The sequence below is a fragment of the Chenopodium quinoa genome, unplaced genomic scaffold (genome assembly GCF_001683475.1).
Source record: "Chenopodium quinoa cultivar QQ74 unplaced genomic scaffold, ASM168347v1, whole genome shotgun sequence".
NCBI lineage: Eukaryota > Viridiplantae > Streptophyta > Magnoliopsida > Caryophyllales > Amaranthaceae > Chenopodium > Chenopodium quinoa.
The window spans coordinates 3,583,709-3,600,454 of NW_018743850.1; the positions used below are offsets into that span (position 1 = coordinate 3,583,709).

The 16,746-nt window shown below is 34.9% G+C and overlaps 1 protein-coding gene across 9 annotated transcripts; it reads left to right on the plus strand.

Moving 5' to 3' along the window:
• Window positions 1–1,924: 1,924 nt before the first annotated feature.
• Window positions 1,925–16,678, plus strand: LOC110685983 (F-box/FBD/LRR-repeat protein At1g13570-like). 9 transcript variants are annotated; one of them, XM_021862552.1, is made up of 8 exons: window positions 1,928–3,460; window positions 3,546–3,670; window positions 7,853–8,011; window positions 8,109–8,341; window positions 11,215–11,339; window positions 14,407–15,244; window positions 15,393–15,551; window positions 15,644–16,678. In XM_021862552.1, exons 6-8 carry the CDS (start codon window positions 14,555–14,557, stop codon window positions 15,935–15,937), a joined length of 1,143 nt encoding a protein of 380 aa, XP_021718244.1. In that variant the 5' UTR covers window positions 1,928–3,460; window positions 3,546–3,670; window positions 7,853–8,011; window positions 8,109–8,341; window positions 11,215–11,339; window positions 14,407–14,554; the 3' UTR covers window positions 15,938–16,678. The 9 variants fall into 9 exon arrangements, with proteins under 9 accessions (XP_021718238.1, XP_021718239.1, XP_021718240.1 ...); XM_021862546.1 differs by lacking the exons at window positions 7,853–8,011; window positions 8,109–8,341; window positions 11,215–11,339; window positions 14,407–15,244 and adding exons at window positions 5,811–6,053; window positions 6,791–7,671 and having other exon boundaries at window positions 1,925–2,871; window positions 3,025–3,460; XM_021862547.1 differs by lacking the exons at window positions 7,853–8,011; window positions 8,109–8,341; window positions 11,215–11,339; window positions 14,407–15,244 and adding exons at window positions 5,811–6,053; window positions 6,791–7,671 and having other exon boundaries at window positions 1,925–2,087; window positions 2,725–3,460.
• Window positions 16,679–16,746: the final 68 nt, after the last annotated feature.

Below are 16,746 nucleotides of genomic sequence, written 5' to 3' on the forward strand. Positions count from 1 at the left end.
CACTCTGGTGGTTCTGGCGTCCGGCTTGGACGTCTAGGCTACGGTTTGGGCGTCCACCCTAGGCGCCGTAGCCACTACGACGGTAAACCGTGAATTTCAGCGGTCACTTACCTCGTTTTCCGTCGACGACGACGTACCTCCGGCGTCCCCCGCATCTCCGGCCTGCCATCCGGTCTCCCCCGACGAGCCAATACGGCTCCACATTTTTTACACCGAGATTATCTCAATTTTAGCAAAAGGGCATAATGGTCAAATCATAACATATTTGTGGGCTTTATATGGTAATTTGTGGGCGATGTTTAGCGTTTCACAATATTTAAGGATAGGAGAGGTAAATTGCATTTGGTGCACATGATTTACATTATTATCCTTAAAAGTAGTCCCTACATGCACTTACGACGGTATTTTAGCGAATTTGTTTAGCGAAAGTTTACCAAATATAATATGGGTCGGGTAATATGACATTTTCATTTTAGAAATGTTAGTCGAGTAAATAAAAATGGAGAAGGTATATTTCACAAATTTTTATATGTGGCTGGCCACACAATGTGGTCGGGGTTACTCGGTCAGGGATTACTCGAGTTACTCAGTTAGGAGTTACTTGAGGGGTTCGGTCAGGGGTTACTCGATGCGTTCGATCAGGGGTTACTTGATGGGCTCGATCAGGAGTAACTCGGCCAAGGATTACTTGAGGGGTTACTCGGTCAGGAGTAACTCGAGTAACCCCTTACCTAGTAACTCTGGCCACACGAATCTCCAAGTATTTTTTACGTTTTTACTCCATTTTTATGACTTTCAATCTTCCATAAAATAAACGGTTATTTCATGAAATGCCACTAAGCAATTGCAAAATTCACCAAATGTCATTCGACTTTTCAAAATTCACCAAATGCCACCGAGTTTTAACAAAATTCACCGAGTGCCATTAATGACTGACAACTGTTAGTTCACCGTTAGTGGACCCCACCATTTGCCACGTATCACTTTTTTATTGGTCCGTTTTTAAAAAAAAAAATTAAAAAACAAAAAAAAACCAAAAAAAAAAAAAATAAAAAAAAAAAACAGAAACCATTGAACCACCCCAGCCACCACCCCGAAACCCTGCCCCTTCCCTTATATTGCCGGAAGATGGCCGGCCACCTTCGTAACCAACAAAAATCGGCCGGCCGGCCCTTTAGCACCTCACCTGATCCACCACCGACCCCCAAAACCACCCACATAACCAGCCTTGACCCTAAAAACCGCCGCCGAGATCTCCTCCACCAATCTCGCACCATTCGCATCAATGGCCACAAACTCCTCCACCAATCTCGCACCAATCACGAAGTTGTTGGGGAAGGGGATGGGTTTTGAGGTGCCGGAAATCGGAGAGGGAAAAGAAGGAAGGTGGGGTTTTGGGGTGCCGGAAATCGGAGACGGAAAAGAAGGGGGTGGGGTTTCGGGGTGGTGGAGGAAGAGGGGTGGGGTTTTGCGGGTTAGGGGGTCGCGACGGGGTAGGGGAGAGGAAGGGGAGGGGTCGCCAGAGGCCAGCGCGCCTTCCGGTGCTAGCCCCGGCGGCAGGGGTTGTGGTGGCTAGGGTTTTGGGGTGGGCAGTCAGGGAGGAGGTGGTGGCTGCCACCTCTTAATTTCTTTTTTTTTTTTTAATTTTTTTGTAATTTATAATTTTTTTTTTTACTATTTTTAAAAGTTTTTAATTTTTATTTTTGTTATTTTTTTAATTAATATTTTTTTTAAAAAACAGACCAATCAGAAGGTGACACGTGGCAAGTGGTGGGGACATCTAACGGTCAACTAACGGACATTGACGGTCAACTAACGAAAATAAATTAATTCTAAAAAAAAAAAAAGGCATTTGGTGAATTTTGAAAAGTCGGATGGCATTTGGTGAATTTTGCAATTACTCAGTGACATTTCAGGAAAAAACCGTAAAATAAATTAATTCTAAAAAAAAAAAAAAAAAAAAAAGGCTGTTGTAAATTGTAATGGAAGAGGTGGGTGTTGTTCTGCTGCTGTGCTCACTTATTGTCACCGTTCACCGAGCCAAGCTATTCTTCGGTGACATACTACGCCGCTTCTCTATATCAACGGTAGCTTTCTATCTCTCTCTTCTCCATTATACTCTTTTGTATTTCTTGAAAAAATTAGCAACTTTAGGGATTTTTTTTGTTCATCTTGACTGAGTTTAAAAATTACTGTTACATTTTTTGAATTTTTTCTCCCTTTTTTTCTTGCAATTGGGTTTTTGAAATTGTTATAGATTTAATTTTTTGTGTAATTTCTTAAATTTGACATGGGTTTTGTTTGTAAAGTAAAGTTATATGGTTTTTTTCTTTTCTATTCTTGTTGTTTCCTTGAATTTCTATATAGTACGGAGTATATGATATTATGATGAGTTATTGATGATGGGTTTTAGCTATTAGTAAGAATTATGTAATGAGTGAATGTAACTAATATGTAATATATTGCTACGAATTTCCTTGAATTGGAGAATAAATATAGTGGCTTTTCTTATCTTATTACTAGATTCCAGACCACATTTGAGCATTGTTGTTTGTCTGGATTTGGTGTTTACAAGGCGATTCGTTGGTGTAAATGAAGATGATTATCTCAGCCTTTTCTTTGTTTGCTCATGATTTTTGTTTGAGGCAGACTGTAGACTTTGCATTATCAGTCACTTGTAGTTTTTTTTTTTAACCTTTCATTGCTCATTTTTGTTTGAGGCAGAACTTTAGACTTTGCATTGTTGTTGCTTGAAGATCTGGTTTGGTGCAAAAATTTAGATACTACGTATTTCACTTTATGAATTTGGTACTTCACATAGCACTGGCACTCCTTAAAGCTACAGCTGTTTTTGGATCCGTACTATGAAAAGTGAGTTTAATGGCCAATAATCTCGGGTTTGGCAATTTTTATAGAGTTTTTTTTTTTTTGTTGTGTTTTGGTTTCCCAGAGATCATTGGTGAGTTGAGACAATAGTCTTTGTAATTTGATGGTGTTTTTTTTTTTTTTTTTTGAAATTGAAAGACGGAGAATCTATTCAATTATTGGACTTACTCACCCAAGAAGCACGATATTATTTACTTGTGAGAGACAAAGGCTCATACTTGAAGATAGATATTTGTCCATAACACAAGCTATATATGATGATGCTCTTGATTGTAAATACATGCAAGTAATTATACTACCTCCAATCCTTTAAGTTGTTAGGGGTTACTGTAACAACAGGAACCAAGGAGTGTTGTAGCAACTGGGGCATGTTTCAGAAAAAAATGGAAGTAAGGGTATTAGGAAAGAGACTGCTGTAAGTGGAGTTTGTGTAAGAATAGGAAAGATACTGTTGTAAGGGTATGTAGAAAAAAAGCATTACCGTGAACGGGCTTCCTGAAGCAAGTTATTATATGACCTTTGAAGAGGGGAGCCCTGGGCTAACACATTGATTCTCCAATCTTTGTTTGTTTTGGTGAGTTTTTCTTATTACACATTTATCATGTAATACAGTGGCATGAATGTCAAATGCCTTTAACTACTGATTTGCAATGTTTTAGGTGTGCTGTTTAGGTAGAAATGGATGTTTCCAGCAGATTTTGGATGGGAGATTGCCTGACTGTTGCTTCTTTACTTGTCCAGAAGTTAAATTGACAATGGCTGCACATTTTCAATCATTGGAATGGTATTTACTTATCCTGTTCTTGCTACTGTTTTTTTTTTTTTTCTTAAATCATCATATATCATTATGTGATGCCTCTGTACCTAATCAATCATTTATTATAGTTAATTGTTAATTCGGGTGCTAAGGTCCACTCTCAATCTATAGGGAAACCCTATGATAGGTTTACACCAGTCAGGTAGCCACCATCTTACAAGCCAAAATATAGATGGCATGGTTTATAATGCATGCCATTATTGCCACACTGTCTAATACAATTGATAATTTTCTGTTAGGGAGAGGATGGGATTGTACTATCCGTGTTTTTATTCTAACCTTTTGGAATATACAGTTTTTTTTTTTATAGCTCATAGCGAGATTTACCCCAATTCATTCTATCTTTTTCTTATAACATCTTCCTTATAGTAGTTTATAGCAAGAGTTTCCCATATTCATTTTAACATTTACCCGAGTATTGCGTCGACGTGTCATCATTTCGGCATGACATGTTCTGACACTGAGTGAACAGGAGATTTACTTTTCCTTTCGTGGTGAACAGAATGACAAACATAATACAATCAGAAATTCAAAATTTAATTCTTGTCAAGTGTCGAACTGATAAAATGGGAGAATCTATACCAAATTACAATTTAGACTACAGACAGAAACCCTATCTGAGAAATTCTCCAATGATAACTGTCTGAAATGTTTGCCTTCTAGGTGGAGCATTTTTAATTTTTATCTTATTCTCTACCCTCTTCATTATTCACTTCCTTTTTAATTTGAGCATGGAAAGCAGTTTATAACTCCACTTTAGGACTCGAAAGTAAGTGATCCAATGAAGCTTTTGTGTCTAAATAATAACAACATAATATACCGATATTCATCTAATTCATTTACTTTAGTGATTATTTATTTATCTTTTTTTTTTGGGTGGGGAATGTTTAAGGCATGTGTATCTTGGAAAATCTTTAAAAAAGGAAATGAGATTATTTCCTCATGAAGGTATGATTTTTTTCCTAATCTGATTATTTTTTATAATTTTATTATGTGGACACAATTTCATTAAAACATCTCTTATAATGTCTATTGATTAGCCTATAAATTTTCATCTCACTCTAGCATAGTTCTTGACACAAATTAGCTTGTAAACTTTCATCCTTCTCTGGCATAATTATCGACACAAATTAGCCTATAAACTTTCATCTCTGTTAAGCATACTTATCATTGAAGAATAACCTTTTTAACATTCATCTCTCTCGGGCATACTTGACGCAGTTTTTGGTCGTGATAGTACTGACAAAGACTGTCACTTGGTATATCTTTATCATGATATAATTCCCTTACTCTTGTTGATTTTTTTTTTTTTCTTAACATATTTGATTGTGGATTCTTGTATGAATTGTTATTTATGTATGTGTTGGTGCATTTTTTTTTTTTTTTTTATTTACACCTAATAAAACGTAAAATAATGATGCTCAGAAAGTCATCAATTTTTTTCTTCTTCTTCTGATAGTACCTGTTGTTAGTCTATAATCTTTCTTTCACTAGTTAAAATGTTCAAAATTATCTTTTTTCTGTGTTATAGTTTTGAATTGGGGTTTGGTCTGATTTAAACATTTTGTTACATGAACACAAAGGTTGTTAATCTGACTAATATTGTCCTTTTTTAAAGCTTTCCTCTTTTTTCTTTGTGACTTGGATTCTGATTATTTAATTTGCTGAATCTATTTTTATTTCTCTGGTTATGATTATGAGATACGAACATTTAAGTTATTTTGGACTCAGATCTTATACTAAAGAAATATTTTTTGTAATAATCTACCTTGTTATGCTTCTTATTTGCAAATACTGTAGGCACATGTAACGTGTATCACAGATATGCATGTTCGGATTTCTAAGTTAGATTTTGCTTCTTTTTACATCTGGATTCTATAATTTTGTGAACAATAGGATATGTTTTGGGTTTTCATGTGTCATGTTAGTCTCTTAAGTAATTAAGCAATCACTGTTGACCGTCAACAGATGCTCTTCTTTTACAATTTAAACTTCCAGGCTGAGCTCTTCAAATAGGGTTAAAATATGATATTAGCTCTAATTAAGTTTTCCTCGAGATCTAGATTGCTGTTAAGGAGAATTTCTGTCCCATTTCTGTTGGGTGCAGGACTGTGGAGCCAGGGGTTCAGGAGTAGCCGAGTAGGAAGATCAAGGGAATATTTGTGGTCAAAAGAACACTCATGGGTGTATTTTGTAGGGACATGAGTGGCACTGTCATGCATCAAGGCCGAAAGAAAAGGAGAGTAGTTTGGAGCTTGACACCTCTGTGTCAATTGGTGCCATGCATCTCTATGCTACTTGTACACCGAGTAGGCGAGTACCATGTGGGCTGTTCTTAGGGGCCATGCAGGTTGCGTCTTTGATCTCACTTCCTTGTCAGTCAGGGTTTCTCCCATTAAGTGTGCTAATCTAGTAGTCGTTACCTCTTACCTGATTAAAGTCCGGTAGATCTAAGCTTTATAGGATGTTATTTCCGATCTAGTTTAAGTGAGAGAAGAGGAGAAATCCATAGACCATAGATAATCACTCTTGAGAGATAATAAAAGTTCTGTGAGCTTTGTAATCACCAGGTACTCATCATCAAAGTCCTAGTGTAACATTGTTGTAATTTTCTCCTGGTTCTTGGTTTCCATCTAAATCTGTTGGCTTTTTTTGTTATTTCTGTGTTATTTTGCTTGTTGGTTTGCATAATCAGTGTAGCACTGACATCCTGGTAACCTTCCTCTTTAGATTGACAGAAGTCATATTAAAGTTCTCTAGTCCTAAAGGTTCTGCATCATTATTGAATATGAATTTCTTGGAATGAATTCAATAGGTTCCTAAAGATTGTCCTTTCCCTTATTTAATTACTTGGAAACTATTATTTAACAGCATACTCCGAGTATTTCTTTGTGATCAAACTATTTCCTTTTCTATGATTCACCTTCTCATGTAGAGTTTTTACAAAAATTCAATTTGTAGCATTGATTCATCTTTTTGATTTACTTATTCATTATCCTGTGATTATTGAAACAGTATTATGATTATAGATTGCTAACTAATATAGAACACTGACTAATTTTTTGTTGCCTAAATTAATGAATTCAGTGAGCAAGAACATGGAAGGCGTGAGTTATCAATCAGGTTTAGGGGAACAGAATATGTCTGAGGTGACTGTGGATAGGATAAGTAGTCTTCCGTGGAATGTCCTAGACATTATTCTTGGGAAATTGTCACTAAAGGATGCTATCAGAACAAGTGTTTTGGCTACGGAATGGCGATATAAATGGCTTTCCTTATCCAAATTTTTCCTTGATTCTCGTTCTATTGCTGGTATGTTTCGTTTTAAAATTCTTCAATGGGTTGTTGTTTCGAATATCATCAACAGATATTTGCTTCACCATCACTTTCACCATCGCCTTCACCACGATGGTGAAATCAGGACATTTGTCTTGAGAACATACTGTAGTGCTCATTATCCTGAGTTATATCAGTGGATACAATATCTTTCCAAACTAGATGTCGAGATTATGTCACTTGAAGAGGTTGGCTATCTATTCTTTGTGGTGCCTTCGTATCTTTTTTTGTTCAAGCAGCTACAGAGTTTGAATCTCGAAATTTGTGCCATAAAGATTCCATCTTCTTTTAGAAGATTTAGCTTTCTTCGTGAACTCTCTCTCAGAAACGTTTCAATTAGTGATGATGATCTTCACCACTTGATTCTTGCCTGCCCTCTCCTCGAGAAATTAGCTTTGTTTCGTATAAATGAGTTAAAGCATTTGAACATCAATTCTCCAAGACTGTTTGAGTTACAAATAGACTTGGGAATGGAGGACGTTGTTATTGGCAATCCAACACGTTTGGTTTCAGTTCATATAATTGAGTATTCTGTGCCTCAAATTATTAATTACAACTGGCGGAGTGTTATTCGTTGCTTTTCTAGTATGGTTGTCCTGCGAAAATTGGATTTATGTGGATCTTTTATCGAGGTAATTTTATGTTGATGTATTGAATTTCGTTCACTTACTGAGTTTTGTTGATGTATAAAAGGTGTTCACTTTTTATAGTATGTGTAGTGTAGGTGACTAGTTGTCTTTTCTCTCTCTACTCTAACAGATCATTTCTTAGCTCTTGGCTGCTGATTATGCATTTAAATTTTTTTTTTCTTAGATCTTGGCTGCTGATTGTGCATTTGAAAATTTCCCGTGGAGTAACAATACTCTATCGCGTCTATGCCTTACCTGTCTAAACTGTAAGAATCTTGGAACGTTCAGGGTTTGTCTTCCTCTGCTAAGATCCTGCCCAAACATTAAAAAGTTAAAATTTTTAGTAAGTCACTTTCCTTTTCAATTTCCATCCTATTACTAGTATCTTTGGAGGTATATCTGGTGTAACTTTTCATCTTCAATGCTCCATTTTGGTCCAGCCGAAGGTCCGAGGCTGATCAAAAAATTCTTAAAGGAATATAAAGGACGAGTCTCCTTTCCTGCACTTGATTCTATTGCAGTGATGTGTCCTTTTTCTACTGGCATGGGATGTAATGTGAACTTCATTGAATATCTTTGCGCTCACTCCCCAAACCTCAGGTCTTTACGCATTGTAGGATGGCCTGTGATGAAAAAGGCCTAGGTTTCCAAAATGCTCAAGCGGTTCAAGAAGGTTTGTCCTTGTGCTTTAATTAAATTTACTAGTGGTTATAATAGAGTGTAAGGGCAATTCTCCTTTCATGTGCCCTATTCTATTGCAGTGACATTTCCTTCTGACTCTGGTGTATTGTACTATTGTGAACTTCATTTTGCACTCACTCCCCATCCTTAAGCATTAAAGGAGTCTTTCTGGAAGTCTGTTCTTGCGCTTTAGTTCTATGCACCTGTGATAGGGATTTGACCATTCTGGGATCTCCATCGTATCAGTATCGGAAAGGATACTAGCTCATGTTTATAAGCTGTTTCTTTTGCTGCTGCTTGGTAGTAAGAAAAAGTCTGATTTTCAATAACTTGCATCTGGGTGAACTTTTATTAGTTATTCCTTTTTGTATTTTTTAGTAAAAACAAGACTGAATTAAATGTTTTAAATTTCAGTAATCTAAGTATTTGTGATTTCTTCTTGTATATCCATTTCTTTTTCAAGTTTATGGTTGTTGTCAAGGGGCTGAGTTCTTGAGTGGAGAGTATTCCTAACTCTTTTTTGTTCTACTCAATAGCTTTTTCATAGTCTCGTAGTTTATATTAATGAAAATTATGAAAAATTGATAGTTTAATCTAAGCCATTTAGATAAATCATATGTATTTTTTTATTTTTTTTACAAAACTCTCAAATATGGTCAAAATTCTCTAATTTGTCTGACTGCATCACGATTCACAGGTGACTTAATTTTTCCTTTAGGAGTATCTTTTCTTCTTCGAAAGACACCTCTTCTAGAGAGGATGTCTTTTTTTTTTTTTTTGAAATTGCTGTGAAATTGTTTCATTAGCGAAAAATCATGCTGATCGCAAAAAAAATTAATTTGTTGAATACAGTCAAATGGATCAGATAATCTTTACAGCTACAACAAATTGTTAAATTGTCTTTCCCAAACGACCTTATATGCGATGTAAAGTATAGATGTTTTGCTTGATAAAATAATGTAGAACTTCTCACAAATATGTTTTTCCATATACGGTGTATATTTCCATACTCTTACATAAATCAATGGTATCTTGTGAGAGTTGTGAGACTTTTGTTTTTTATTTGCATCACTTTCCTTTTATATAATAATTTTTCTCTATATCTCTTTTATCACATGAGCCCTCTCTCTCTCTCTCTCTCTCTCTCTCTCTCTCTCTCTCTCTCTCTCTCTCTCTCTCTCTCTCTCTCTCTCTACCTCTCTCTATTCTAAAAATTGTTTAGGAGTATGTGAAAACTAAAGTGATGCAATTAAAAAAACGGAGGAAGTAACAAATAACAAAACGGGACATTAGGCTGTTGCCATGGAAAGGTAGGTGCTTTTCTGCTGTTGTGCTTATGTTCACCTTCACTTATTGTCACTGCTCACAGAGGCAAGCTATTCTCCGGTTACATACTACGCCGGTTATCAGTTTAAATGGTAGCATTTCTGTGTTTGTTCTTCATTACAATCTTTTATATACTTGATAAAATTAGTAACTTTAGGTTATTTCTGTTTATCTCCACTGAAATTAGAAATCACTGTTATTATTCTATGATTGTATTCCCTTTTATTGCAATTGGGTTTTCAAATTATTATAGATTTAATTTTTTGTATTATTACTTGACTTTGACATGGGTTTTGTTTGTAGATTAGAGTAATATTTTTTTTTTCTCTCTTTCCTTTTCTTGTTGTTTCTTTGAATCTCTCTCTCTCTATATATATATGATGAGTTATTGTTTCAGCTATTAATAAGAATTGTGTAATGAGTGTGATTAGAATGTAGTTATTGCTACTAATTTCCTTGAATTGGAGAATAATTGTAGTGGTTTTTCTTATCTTACTAGATTCTAGACCACATTTAAGCATTATTGTTTGCTTGGATTTTGTTTTTACGAGGCGATTCTTTTGTGTAAATGAAGAACGATTGTATAAGCCTTTTCTTTGTTTGCTCATGATTATTGTTTGAGGCAGAACTTAGGCTTTGCATTATTGTACTTGCGAATAGATATCATAACATAAGCTATATATGATGATGGTCTTGATTGCGAATACTAGAATACATGCTAGTATTTTTCTTATAATGTGTACTACCTCCAATCTTAAAGTTTTAGGGGTATCTGTAACAACAGAAACCAAGCAATGTAGGAGAGATAGTGTAACAAGTGGGGCATGTTTCAGAAAAATGGAAGAGAGAGTGGTAGGAAAGAAACTGTCGTAAGTGGATTTTGTGTAAGAAAAAATAGGAAAGATATTGTTGCAATTGGGCTACATAGAAAAATCAAAAAAAAAAAAAAAAGCGTTGTCGTGAATGGGCAAGAGAGGTTTAATTAAACAGTAAAGACCGGATTGCAATGGAAAGTTAAACCAACTTAATAGAACAATCGTAGTGGTAATCAATGACCTTTTAAGAAGGGAGCCCTAGCTTACAACTCATATTTTTCCAATGTTTATCATGTCTTTTGTTTGAAATTTGAATCAGTGTTTGATATATACTACAGAAAACTGATACTTAAGTGGCTCTTATCTAATCAAGGGACTGAAGCGGCTATAGGCTCTATTAAATATCTTTTAATTCGACTTTGTTCTCTTTAATTTCCTTTTGTTGCTAATTGTCAATTGTGTTGTCCTAAGGATCCATATGTTTGCTGTTAATTTTTGTACTAAATAATGCTGTAGCTGATTATTGAATTTTAAAGTTTAAAGAATAATTTACTGGGATAAATTTGGCATTTCAAAGGCACCATGAGTTTTTTCTATCTTCTTTTAAGCTTCCAAAAATTGGAAGCATTCTTTGTGCTGTAAGTTTTTCTTATTACACATTTATTATGTAATAATATTGGCTTGACTGTCCAATGCCTCTAACTATTGATGTGCAATGTTTTAGGTTTGCTGTTTAGGTAGAAATGGATATTTCCAGGAGATTTTGGACAAAAGATTGCTTGACTGATGCTTCTTTGCTCGTTCAGAAGTTAAATTGACAATAACTGCACATTTCCAATCACTGGAATGGTATTTACTTACCCTGTTCTTGCTGCTTTTTTGTTGTTTTTTTTATGATGATTCGCGGTCCACTCTTAATCTACTAGTAACCCTGTGATAGATTTACACCATTCAGGTAGCCAACATGGCATTTTTCCTATCAACTAAAATAAAATATTAATAAAAACTTGATATTTCAGTTATATACACTTTAATAATAAATCCAACAACTTATTAACATTTTGTTTTATATAATAGTAAAAAAAAGATGGTCAAAGTTAAAGTCAAATGTGTTAATTATTTAGAAACCAAAGGAGCAAATATCTTACGTTGTGTTGTAGTAAAAATGAAAAATAAAAAAGTTGATATTATGAAAGTATATTTCTAGGCGAATCTAACAAAATCGCACATGACTAGTAAATTTAAGGGGAGTCCTGATTAGGATACTAATTGGTGTTGTGGAATAGTGGACCGCATGCCTGGGAATTTAGTGAATTAAGTCAGCACATGACAAAATTAAGAATGATTGTATGAGTAAAAAAAAATGTAAAAAAGTTGATATTATGAAACTTTATAAAATACCTATTTAAACATATTATGTTAAATGCTAATGTTTAAATTTATATTTTAAATATGTTATTAATAAACTATGGTCAAAGTTAATATATGACTAGTGAAGAAAAGTCCAACGTGACATAGTTATGGGACGGAGGGAGTACTTTTTACTCTCTTTATTCATCATTTCCCTCCCAATATGAGCATGAAGTACAGTCTATGGCTCCAGTTTAGGACTCAAAAGTGAGTGGTCCAATAAAGCATTTGTGTCAAATACAAACAAAATTATATACCGTTTTCATCTAATTATTTTACTTTGGTGATTATATTATTGGGCAGAATGCTTAATGGCATGTGTTATCCTAGAAAATCTTTTGAAAAGGAAATGGGATTATATTTCCCTTCTTATAAAGATGCTACTCTGATTATTTCCCAAATCTGGTTATTTTATTATAATATTATGTGGTCACAGTCTCATGAAAACCTCTCTTGTAATCTCTAGTGATTAGTCTACAAATTTTCATCTCTCTCTCTCTAGCACACTTTTTGACACAAATTAGCCTGTAAGCTTTCATACTTCTCTGGCATAACTATTAAATTAGCCTATAATTTTTCATCTCTCTTTAGCATACTTCTAAATGAAGATTAACCTGTAAACATTCATCCCTCTCGGGCATAGGCATACTTGACGCTGGTGGTGATAGTATTAACAAAGACTGTAACTTGGTATCTCTTTCATGATATAATTCTCTTTCTCTTGTTGAATTTACATATTTACTGTGGACTCTTGTATGATTACTTATTTATGTATGTGTTGATGCATTTTATTTTCTACCACCTAATAAGACGTATAAATGATGCTCAAGAAGTCATCGATTTTTATTTATTTATTTTATTTTATTTTATTTTATATATATTGCCTGTTTTTAACTAGTTAAAATATTTTCCTTTATTTTTGTTGTTTTTTGGTGGTGTTGTTATTGTTGTTGTTGGTGGTGGTAGTGTGCGTGTTATAGTTTTGAATTGGGATTTGGCCTGAATTTAACAGTTTGTTACATCAACACAAAGGTTGGTATCTGACTAATATTGTCCTATTTTCAAAGCTTTCTCCTTTTTTGAGTGTTTCCCTGTGACTTGAATTCTGATTATTTAATTTGCTGAATCTTTTTTTTATTTCTCTGGTTATGATTATGAGATATGAACACTTGAAGTTATTTTGACCTCAGATCTTATTCTAAAGAAAGGTTCTTAGTAATAATCTACCGCATTATGCTGTTTATTTGCAAATATGTAGGCAAATGTAATGTGTATTACAGATATGCATGTTCTGATTTCTAAGTTAGATTTTGCATCTTTTTTACATCTAGATTCTATAATTTTGTGAAAGATAGGATAAGTGTTGGGTTTTCTTGCACCATGTTAATCTCTTTATAGACGATCACTGTTGACTGTCAACAGATGCTCTTGTTATACAATCTAAAATTCCAGTATGAGCTCTTCAAATAGGGTTAAACATGATATTAGCTTTAATAAGTATTAAAAATACTCCACAAGATCGAGATTGCTGTTAAGAAGAATTTATGTGCCATTTCTGTTGGCCGCGGAAAAATGGAGCCAGTGGTTTAGGATCTAGGAAGGTCAAAGGGAATGTTTGTGGCCAAAAGAAGGCTCATGGGTGTATTTTGTGGGGAACATGAGTCGCATGGCACTGTCATGCGTCAAGGCCAGAAAGCAAAGAAAAGTATGGAGCTTGACACCTCAGTGCTAAATGGTGGCATGTATCCCCATGCTGCTTGTGCGCCGAGTCCCATGTGGGCTGCTCTGAGGGGCCCTGCAGGTTGCGTCTTTATGATCTCACTTCCTTGTCAGCTAGGGTTAGCAGTCATTACCTGATTAAAGTCCTGTAGACCTAGGCTTTATAGGATGTTATTTCTGATTCTAGTTTAAGTGAGAGAAGAGAAGAAAGTCATAGACCATTGATAATCACTCTTGAGAAATTGAAAAGTTCTGTGAGCTATGTAATCACCATCTACTCATCATCAATGTCCTAGTGCAACATTGTAGTGATTTTCTCCTGGTTCTTGGTTTCCATGTAAATATGTTGGCTTTTGTGTTTATTACTATGTTATAATTACTTGTTGGTTTGCATAATCTGTGTAGCTCTGTCATCCTGGTAACTTGCCTCTTTAAATTGACAGAAGTCATATTAGAGTAATCTGGTCCCAAAGGTTCTGCATCATTACTGAACGTAAATAAATCTCGGAATGAATTTAATAGGCTCCTAAAAATTGTCCTTTTACTTTCTTTATCTAAATAGGAACTATTGCTTAACATCATAATCGCCTTTGTGATCAGACTATTTCCTTTTCTATGCTTCACCTTCTCATTTAGAGTCTTTACAAAAAATCAATTTGTAGTATTGAATCATCTTTTCAGTTTAGTAATTCATTTTCCTGTGATTATAAAAAGAGAGTTTTGATTATATATTGCTGACTAATATAGAAGATTGACTAATTTTTGTTGCCTGAATTAATGTATACAGTGAGCAAGAACATGGAAGACGCGAGTTATCTATTGGGTTTAGGGGAAGAGAATATGTCTGAGGTGAATGTGGATAGGATAAGTAGTCTTCCGTGGGAAGTCCTAGACATTATTCTAGGGAAGTTGTCACTAAAGGATGCTGTCAGAACATGTGTTACAAATGGCTTTCCTTATCCAAATTTGTCCTTGATGCTGATTATCTTCCTACTGTGTTTAGTATTATATATCTTCGATGGGATAAGGTTGCAAATATTGTCAACAGATATTTGCTTAACCACGATGGTGCAATCAAGACATTTGTCTTGAAAACACATTGTAGTGCACATTATCCTGATTTATATCAGTGGATACTAAATCTTTCTAGACAAGATGTCGAGATAATGTCACTTGAAGAGCTTGACTATAATATGTTTGTGGTACCTTCATATCTTTTTTTGTTCAAGAAGCTTCAGAGTTTGAACCTGCAAATGTGTGCCTTAAAGATTCCATCTTCTTTTAGAAGATTTAGCTTTCTTCATGAACTCTCTCTCAGAACCGTTTCAATTAGTGATGATGATCTTCACCACTTAATTCTTGCTTGCCCTCTCCTGGAGAAATTGGTGGTGTTGGAAATAAGTGAGTTAATGCATTTGAAAATTTATTCTCCAAGACTGTTTGAGTTACAAATAGATATAGGAATGGAGGACATTTTTATTGGAGATCCTGCACATTTGAATTCTGTTTGTATATTGGATAATCCTATACGTCGAGTTATGAATTACAACTGGCGGAGTGTTATTCATTGCTTTTCTAGACTGGTTGTCCTGCAAAATTTGGTTTTATGTGGAGCTTTTATCGAGGTATTTCTATGTTCGTTCTCTTATTGAATTATTTTGAAGTATAAAAGGTGTTCACTTTTTATAGTATGTGTTGGTTCTTAAGTCTACTTTAACGGGTCCTTTATTAGCTCTTGGCTGCTGATTATGATTTTTTTTTTTCCCTGCTTAGATCTTGGCTGCTGATAGTGCATTTGAAAATTTCCCGTGGAGGAACAATACTCTATCGTTTTTGTCCCTTTCTGATGTAAACTGTGAGAATATTGGAGCGTTCAGGGTTTGTCTTTCTCTGCTAAGATCCTGTCCAAACATCAAAAAGTTCCAATTTGTCGTAAGTCACTTTCCTCTTCAATTCCATCCTATTACAGTACTAGTTTCTTTTATTAGTATATCTGATGTAATTTTTCATCTTCTATGCTCCAGATTGATGCAGCCAAAGGTCTAAGGCTAATCACGCAATTCTTAAAGGAAAATAAAGGACTAGTCTCCTTTCCTGCACTCGATTCTATTGCAGTGACATGTCCGTATGAAACTGGCATGGGATGTACCGTGAACTTCATTGAATTTCTTTGCGCTCACTCCCCAAACCTCAGGTCTTTAAGCATTGCCGGATGGCCTGATATGAAAAAGACCCAGGTTTCCAGGATGCTCAAGCGGTTTGAGAATGTTTGTCCTCGTGCTGAAGTAATGTATACTTGTGGTCATCATATAATGTAAAGGGTGATTCTCCTTTCATGTGCCTAATTCAATTGCAGTGAGATTCCCTTCTGAGTCTGGTGTGGGATGTACTGTGAACTTCGTTGTGCGCTCACTCCCCAACCTCAGGTCTTTAACCATTGAATGAGCCTTTCAGGAATGTCTGTTCTCGTGCTTTAGATCTCCATCGCATCAGTATCAGAAAGGAAATCAGCTCATGTTTATGAGCTGTTGCTTTTGCTGCTATTTGGTAAACTCTTTTTTTCCAATAATTTCAGTGTTTGGTGAACTTCATTTAGTTCTCATTACTTTCAGTTATCTCTTTTTGGAAAAAAAAATTCAGTAAAAACAAGACTTAAGAAAGTGTGTTTATTTTTTGTAATTTCATTATTTCTTGATTTCTATAGCCATTTGTTTTCAATTTTAGTTATTTCAGTATATCTTGATTTCTATAGCCATTTCTTTCAATTTTAGGGCTGTTGGCAAGCGTCCGAGTTCTTGGGTGGAGAGTATTCCTAATTCTTTTTTTGTTCTATGAGCTTTTTCCATGGTCTCTTCGTTTATATAAAGTTAATTTATGAATAGTTGATAATTTTAACAAAGCACGTTGAAATAAATCGAGCAAGGATTTACGTAATACGGAGTAATGTATTTTCTTTTATAGAAATCATAAAATATGGTTAAAGTTTCTTAGTCCGTCTCCTATGAGATCGTCATACGGGTGTGTGAGTTAAGTGAATGCGGATGTCATTTAAGTTTCCCAGTTGTTGCAGCTTGGCTTCCCTCAGTTCATTCATTGCAGAATGCAACTCAAAATTCCCCTAAATTTC

What these genes read in the sequence shown, in the direction of transcription:
- LOC110685983 (XM_021862545.1), top strand. Translation starts at nt 6,026, where the DNA reads ATGTGGGCTGTTCTTAGGGGCCATGCAG. An exon ending in TGTTCTTAGGGGCCATGCAG is followed by an intron (nt 6,054 to 6,790) that starts GTTGCGTCTTTG and finishes TAATGAATTCAG; the next exon opens with TGAGCAAGAACATGGAAGGC. An exon ending in TCAAAAAGTTCCAATTTGTC is followed by an intron (nt 15,552 to 15,643) that starts GTAAGTCACTTT and finishes TCTATGCTCCAG; the next exon opens with ATTGATGCAGCCAAAGGTCT.